The 8372-nt window shown below is 45.9% G+C and overlaps 1 protein-coding gene across 2 annotated transcripts; it reads right to left on the reverse strand.

Annotated features, from left to right (window-relative positions):
• Positions 1–2212: 2212 nt before the first annotated feature.
• LOC124662064 (probable magnesium transporter NIPA9) lies at positions 2213–7628 on the reverse strand. Of its 2 annotated transcripts, XM_047199951.1 has the most exons (9): positions 7510–7628; positions 7321–7419; positions 7091–7220; positions 6872–6960; positions 6450–6506; positions 6322–6380; positions 5968–6088; positions 4609–4757; positions 2213–2638 (listed from the first exon to the last, which is right to left on the reverse strand). In XM_047199951.1, the coding sequence occupies exons 1-9, from the start codon at positions 7618–7620 to the stop codon at positions 2419–2421; spliced, it is 1035 nt and encodes a 344-aa protein (XP_047055907.1). In that variant the 5' UTR covers positions 7621–7628; the 3' UTR covers positions 2213–2418. The 2 variants fall into 2 exon arrangements, with proteins under 2 accessions (XP_047055907.1, XP_047055906.1); XM_047199950.1 differs by lacking the exons at positions 7091–7220; positions 7321–7419; positions 7510–7628 and having other exon boundaries at positions 6868–6960.
• Positions 7629–8372: the final 744 nt, after the last annotated feature.

The following is an 8372-nucleotide window of genomic DNA, read 5'->3' on the forward strand; positions in this document are numbered from 1 at the left end:
CATCTTAGCATATTCGTGGATGGCTAGCAGCTATATATCTGTATCCCCAACCCTCTGGTTGGTTATGGCATTTGTGTGAGATGTGTGTGAAATAAACCAACGAAAATTGCCCCAACTCTCCTAGTGTCATCCTCTTCTTCATGAAAGTGAGGCTAGAGATAATAACAGGCTGGAGTATAGTCACATGTGAACTTTTTTTTAAGGTAAACTTGAGCTCAAAGCTGGCTACGTAAGATGCAAATTGGTAAAAACTAAGCACCTCTACAGCTCTACTGATGTAAGTATATATGTTCTATGTGTACATGTAAAATGTCGGGGACAAAGGATAAGTTTTGTGACATGTGCGGAAAAAATGTTCCTTAAAAATGCTATTTTGAGCATTACGAAAAGCTACTTAGTTTTTTGCATGGGAGACGACATATATCTTTTATACATAAATACTTGTAGGCACATATGAGATACATATATGTGTGTTACCGAAAAGAATTAAGATTTTTTTTCAAAATGTCAAGCGTTTTTCATGATTTTACCGTTTAGCATATGCTCCTAGGATCCAAAACCCTGCTCGCCTGCTCCAATCACAAACATAACTATGCCTAGCATTTAGCAGAAACATGCAATTCCCATAAACAAATTTATCACGACACTCTTGCCCAAGAATGAACAAAAATTGAAGTTGTGAGACACAAGCTCAAAATTTACAAGCTCACAACTTCAATTTACAAGCCGAAGATGACCCTTTTCCAGATGCTTGCCCAACCCAAGGCGATTGATCTGAATCCTTAATCCTTTCCGTTACTTTGTGTACTGTAATATACGTACCACAGTAGTTGACCTAACCTAGCTAATCAAATGGCTGGACAAAACCATGCGTAGCACCCAACCACACACAAAGCAAGCAGTTTTTTTTTAATCAATATAGGGTTGGAAATTTCAGGATAAGTCGCAAGGAAAAAGAAGGGCAGCATCTGCAAGCTACCCCCTTTGTTAAAAAAGCATCTCCTAGCCTGATCCTAAATTCCTAACACACTTGGATATTGTGGACGCAGATAACTACAAACCCCTGCATATATAATAAGTTCTGACTTGGTCGTTTGGACCAGTTAGTCGCTGGCCGCACTTCGTTTGGCAGCATGGCAAATGGAGACAGGTATATGAGATCATCATGCCCATTAGTATTCAGTTCATCCATTTCAAAGAAAAAATAGTATTCAGTTCTTGACCAAAACACAGGTCCACCAGAATCGCTAAATCGTACACTCAGCATACAGTAGAACCACCAGTATCATGATTCATGATGCCATAAGATTAATCATATCACATTTTAAATGTCATGTACGGCCGGATAATTATACTTACATAATTATAGCTGAAACAATTTCAGTTATTTGGTAGAACATGTGGGTCTGTCAACAACGAATATTTGCACAGTTGTGGTAGCTGATTGAGGAAAGCGGCTGCCAAGAAAATACTAATCACTAAGCTGGCCCATTGGAACGGGAGGAATTTAGAACAATATCACAAGAACTCACAAACAGGGCTACAATGCCCCCACCACGCGCGCTCAAGCAGAACATATTAGAGCATCCCCACTCGTTGGCGCTCCCCACGCCCAAATCCGGAGAAATTTTCGTCCGGATTGGAGGAAGGTTTGGCGTGGGGGGCAGTAGTTTCCCAGCCGCGTGCCCAGGCGAAGTCGACGATGCGAATTTAAAAACGGAAACTTGACAAACTTCGGCTAAATTCGGGTGAATATAGACTAAATTTAATGATATTTAGACTAAAACGGGCGGAGTTCATACATAGAGGCCGAATGCGGGCGAATGCAGACCGGCGGCAGGCTTTTACAGCGCGCGGAAGACGATGCGATGAGGACGACGATCGGTTTCTCTCGCCGACAAGTTGGGGCCACCAGACGCGCGGGAAGTTTCCTCGCCGTTTCGCGCGCTTTCGTTTCGTCCGGAGTCCCCGAGCGCTCCCGGGGGCCGGGGATGTCGTGGGATCGCCGGATGGATTTAGGCCCAAATCCGGACGAAAACGAGGAACCGGGGGCGCGACTGGGCCGAATTTCGCCGTCCGGATGGAAAAAACGCTCGCCGGGGGCCTGTTCGGGGGGACGAGTGGAGATGCTCTTAGTGCCCAAGCAAAGCAAAACCGGCGAACACAAGATTTTCATGACAGATAGGACCAAGAGAACAAACGAATAGAGCACTTGCAAACCAACCAAAGAAGATGTAAATCGATCAAAATTCACAGGAGATTTACCAACTTCTGTTAGACCTATAAGGGCAGCCAGTATATGAGCAACCGGCCCAAACTTTTCGGATGCTACTCTAGACTTGTACATTCACATGAAGATTTAGACAATGGCAGGACGCATGGAGGTGTTAAGACAATCTTGCTCCAGCAGCAGCTGATCTAGGCCTTCTCTTTTCCTGGAGAGGTTAGAATATGTTGTAATGACGATGCATGGATTGTTGTGGTTTGGATTGGATCCTTCCCTCGGGCTGATCCAGGCCTCCTGATGCTGTGAGAACGCTCCATATTGCTCTTCAGAAACTTCTGCACAGGCTTAGGTAGGCGTGCAATCAATCGGGCTGAAGTAACAAGAAGTATCACACCAGTGATAATGAAGAACCTGAAACAAGAAACTGATCTTTTAGTGTCCTCACGGTAGCCAATTTCTCTCCAAATTAAAGAGAGAGCACAAAGCGACAACAGATTTGTTCAATGGTATTTTGTTAATGAAGAGGATATGCCTCAGTACACCACTGGCATTATTATCCTATTATCTTGCAGGTCTATTAACCAGTATGCATCAGATATTTTAGAAGATGAATCTGCCAATAGGAAACCTCAGTTGAGTAGAAAGAACTTGCTATGCTCTATCATGATCAAAGTTGCCAACAAAGCATATGCATTAAGGATAGGCTGTAGAATAATTCCACATAGCCCAAGGGGATACACCCACACCAGTTGCAGGTAAATAGTAGCATATCAGGTTAACTAAAAATTTGTGGCTGTAGGCGCTTGATTACAAGAGACGGCTCAGACTGGCACAAGATCATCTGCACACAGCCAGAACCCAGTCTCATAAAACTCCCTCCAACCAACTGCTAAACTGTGAATCGAGCCCCAAACCCTACGTCTCTCTCCCCACCATCAATGCCACCTCCCTCACTTCACACCAGCATGGGATTCTTCATTGCTGCTTGCCTCTCTGCACCGCCCAGGAGATGATGCCTGGGACAGTAGGCGACAGTCTTCTTCTCCATCTCACGAGATCTAGGGGCAACCGGCATTCCCATAGCAGAGAAGAGGCAGCGACTGTCCCACGGCGATTGTGCTACTGCTAAGCTGGTACAAATCCTTGAGTTGTGCGGCGGTGAAGCCTCTTGGGCCTTCAATTCATAACCATCCCAGGATTTGGGCATAGGTGGTCCTACCACCTTTTTAGATCTATGAAGATGGTGCTGCTATAGAACAAGAGGCCCTCTGCCGCCTCCAGTATCGTCTGTGGTCGCTGCATCCACAGTGCATCACCTGAACGTTCCACCAGTGTCTTCCCTACCCTACCCACCCCCACCCTTCGCGATTTCAAAATCCCTAGCTTGCCAGGACACCATTGATCTGATGCATTGCCAGCGCTGTGCAAATAGCCCTAAGCCCAGGTTCATTTAATCCCGAACAGCCAGGGATCGGTCTGGATCGAGGCACAATCCCGGCTGTCCGTCCCCGCGGTGCATTTTTTCCAGACCAGAGAAACTGTGGTCTTCGTTTACGCCCTGGAGGCATTAGAGCCCAGCCCATCCCGTCCAACTTCTTGCTTTGCCTGGAATTATTTTCTCCCCACTTGACCTGTGGAAAAAATATCCACGGCACGTCACAGAGAGAGCGAGCGTCAGGTGTGAACCGTGTAGGCTGATCCAGGTGACTTAAACAAACTTGTTTGTAATTGGATAAAGGCCGACACGACCGGGCCAGCAGTGTGCCCCCTCAACATCTGGGTTACAAGTTCGCGCCACCGAACTCGGCAGTGGCCAGCCAGCCCGCCCGTGTTCGACTCCCAGGGGGAGCGAATTTGCGGGTGTCTCACCGGGGGCTCTGGGTCCCTAATAAAATCCCCTCCACACATATGTGCCACAACTACTAGCTCCTAGGGACACTCAAATTATGTGTGCTGTGTGTATAGTTCTAGAGTCTAACTTGTGCACTAGTGGTGTGCGTGTGTGTGGTGTGAGTGTGGTGTTGAGTTAGTGCATAAGTTCAGATACTACAACTGTAACACAGATCGAGGGGCCTCAAAAAAAAAAAAAAAAAAAAAAAAAAGGTGACTTAAACAAACAGGTATATTTTGGAGGGGTTAACAGGGATTAGTCCTGACATGCATTGGGTGATGGCACAGACCCAAGCCAAACCTGGATTGGTTCCATGCTTGGACTGAATCCCAACAAAACGAACAAGCCCTAAAGGTGCAGGAAATGAATTTGCTAGGGGAAAAACATTGTAAATTACAATAGCTGACTAATGACTAATGATGCACGGAGCCAAAACAGGCAATAATAGTACACAACACAGAAGAGAAGTAATATCATATAAATATATTACCATCCAAGTAAGAGGAAAAAACGGCTTGTGGGAGCTTTGGGCAGATGCTCATCAAGTGCAACCATACCAGCTACAACAGCAGACACAATAGATGCCACGGATGTACACGTGGACACAACAATTGCCCTCCCATGCTTGAGACCTCGAGTCTGCATAAAGGATATGTGCCATTAGTTGAATACAATATGAAATCAGGGCTGAGTTCCAAAAAATGGTCCAATATACAGCAAACAACTAGTTTTCGATTTGTGAAGAAATAAATTTACATCATTTTCTAGATTAAAAAGATCGGCTACATAAAAAAAATCACAACATTATGTGGAACGTCATGTCTAACCATACTATGCGGCCCCATTCAACCTTCGCACCCATGTTCCTGATTCACTGAGATATAAAACACTCATGCTCCTCGGTGCTCCCATGTGGTGTACCCTAAATTTTCAAGTTATGGTAGCATCATAAATTTGGTGTAAGAGTTTGATTAACATCTACACTCTTTCAAGAAACACTACACAAAAACTGTAAAATCGTTGGAACCAATACACGCCGTCGCCGTTAGTCTCCACTGCTTTCAAACATCACCGGTGTTGCATTCATTGTTTGTCTGCCACATCCTTCTATGTCAAACCTCCAAATTACCACTTTGCTAGTGCACATGTTCACTTGTGGGCCACTTTCACAGTGTTGTTCTAAGCAGACTTTATCTTTGAATCCGAGAAACAGTTATCTGGAGCAGGGTGAGAGATATGGCTCCCTTGGATGAGTATTTCTGTAGAGCAGAAAAACATCCTTTAAAAAGTAATAAGTAGAGGCATGCTGTCTTGTTCATCTTCCAACCACGACTACTGCGTGATCGCCCATACCAAACCAGGCATGTTGTCTGCTGTAAAAGACATCTTGATGAGCATCTCTAGCACGACACCACTTCAACAATTTTATTCTTCTTTCTGGATTCACAAATCAAGTCTGCTTTAAATATGGCGGCCTAAGCAGCCCACAAGCGCGGGAATGCAATTGGCTGAAGAGGTGACAGAAGGATATGACAGAGAGATTGTATAACAGCCAAACAATGAATGCATGCAACCAAGGACATTTTAATTGGTAGAAATTAACAAAGTGTAATAGTTCCAACAGTTCCCAAGCACTGTACAGACTCAAGGCCATAGTTCATTAACGAAGTGCAACACCGATGACACTAAACAAGCATTGTATAAACTCTATCAAAGCCATAGTGCGCTAACTGAAGCAGGGAGGCTACATCTACAGAAGTATGAAGGCCATGGTGCAGACTAAAAGGGCACATCTGCGGAATGCAAGCTATGAAGTAGGGATGCACATCTCCAGTAAACTAGACCATACCTGGTAAACAAATCCCACGGCGCTGCAGGCCACACTACAAGATATGGCAACCGGCACAACAATCTTCGGAAATCCCATCTCCGACATCACGAATCCCATCTTAGAGATCACTGATGAAACCCTATACATGAAATAAGTTACGAGTCATTGTCCCACATTGGTTACTACATATCCTTACACTGAAAGGAAAAAAAAGTTGAAGTAATATTTGTTCATTTCATGATAAATGTGTACTCTTAGTGATAAAACATCCTCTCAACCTAATGATCAATATTTTAAGTCATGAATGTCCTCATTAAGTAGAAAAGGACCATAAACACAGTGACAAATAGGAACTGGATAGAAAGAAATTACCCAAACAAAATTCCCGATTCTAAGCCATATATGACCTCCTCGATCACTTCAGGTCCAGTCTGGATTGATGCATGGAGTCAAAATTTGCAATATACACAAACATGAATACCGAATTTCAAAGTGCTCACCAAATCTTGGTCACGCCTTTGCTTCTTGTACATATGAAGCCAAGTGTTGAGCAGAACCTTAATTTGCATATACCATATGAAATTGCCGTCAGTTGACTTTACGGTAGTAACATCTACTGCAATCCCTAAAATATGATCTGTTCTTCTCTCGGCATGTTTTTTCTTTTCTTAAAGAAGAGCAGCTTAAACACTTCCCTAGCTTCAGTATAAGGTTTCCCCTTGGGAGGTAACAAAAGAGTATATGAAAATACAAAGGTTCTACAGATGTAAATGCGCGCCTAAAATTCTTTGTTGCGGGTCGGAATATACTATATAAGCATAATGGGTGTAACAATTCATGCGAGAGAAATCACACTTGTTTCGTGGAAAGCAGAATTGAGTGGAGGCAAAATAGCGTACATAGCAGAGAGCGTGGTACCTACAAACAAGATGAGAATGCAGAGCACGAGCCAGGGTATGCTGATAAGGGGAATCTCTTCCACTTTCTGCTCCTCCCCTCCAACGCCGACTCCTGAAGTTAAAGAAAACAGAGCACATCAAGTCTAGAGATTCAACAAATGTCTGTCTGAATTCTATTTTCCATCTCGTCGCCATTGCATGAAAATCGTAAAAGGATGTGAGAACTTGTGATTGCGGTTCACCTATGGTGCCGACACCGGCCAGCGTGATGGCGATCCAGTCGAGGCCATTCATGACCTCCTTGAGGTAGAAGTGTGAGAAGACGCAGAGTATGGCGAGGCCGCAGCCGGCAACGGGCTGCACGACAGAAACCTGTGGAGAAGAAGCAAGCGTCATTATCAATCAAACAGCGGCGTCTAAGTGTAGCTGTGCAGGAATTGGGCGAGAAAGGAAGGGGGGGCGGGGAACGCACGGGCGCCTGCGAGAGCGCGGTGAGCATGAGCGCGGCGCCGCACATGTCGAGGAGGAAGCCGCTGATCCAGAGCCGGTTGAGCGCGTACCGCCGTATCACCTGCGCGCGCAGCAGAGCGTAATAAACAGTGAGAAGATAAACGGCGGCGTCGGCGATCCGGGTAAGGGGAGGGAGGGAGGGAGGGGGTACCTTGAGCTTGAAGGAGAGGGGAGGGAGGATGAGCGTGCCCTTCTTCTGGAGCACCTTGCCGATGCTGTTGCCGGCGGCGCCGGCCAGCGTGAGCGCCACCGCCTCCCACATCTCCGATCCGATCCGGCAGTCACCGCGCGCGTGGGGATTCGCAGAACTTTCTGGGGAGACCACGAGGCCGAGGGGGGGAGGAGGTGGCGTTCCTTTTCTCGTCGTGCGCCCCCGTGCTCGTGTCTACGCCCACGGCAACGGCACGAATTTTTTTGTTCTCTTGCAGCTGCCGCGCGGCCGCGGCCGCTGGCGCTGCTGGTGGCGACGGTGGAGGTGGACGGTGGTGCCTGACTGGTCGCGTCGCGTGTGCGGGAGGGATACTCCACGATCTCGCATTATTCTATCTGTGTCCTCCATTTCGGTTGATTTTGGGCCTTTTGCTAATTTTTATGACAGTCGGAGTTTGTGGATTCAGCCCAGACTTCTCAAAAAGAATTTGGAATTCATCCAAAGCCCAGACTTCTCAAAAAGAATTTGGAATTCATCCAAATATGCCAGCATTAGGTTCCTAGTGAAAGGAAGCAAACGGAGTTGGTCAGCCTATGGGCGAAACGCTTGTTGTTGCCCACCGGTGAAACAATGACCATGAAGTTTTAATCTAGCTATGTTGGCAAAGCAAGTTTGGCGGCTCCTCTGCGAGCCTGAAAATCTATATGCTAGAGTCTTAAGAGCAAAGTACTACCCATCTGGAGATCTACTGAATGCTGATCTGAAAAAGGGATCATCCTATACTTGGCAGAGTATTTGGTCAGGCATTCAAACTTTCAAAAAAAGGATGTATATGGCGGGTTGGTAATGGAGAAGATATCAAC

The sequence above is a fragment of the Lolium rigidum genome, chromosome 6 (genome assembly GCF_022539505.1).
Source record: "Lolium rigidum isolate FL_2022 chromosome 6, APGP_CSIRO_Lrig_0.1, whole genome shotgun sequence".
NCBI classification, from domain to species: Eukaryota; Viridiplantae; Streptophyta; class Magnoliopsida; order Poales; family Poaceae; genus Lolium; species Lolium rigidum.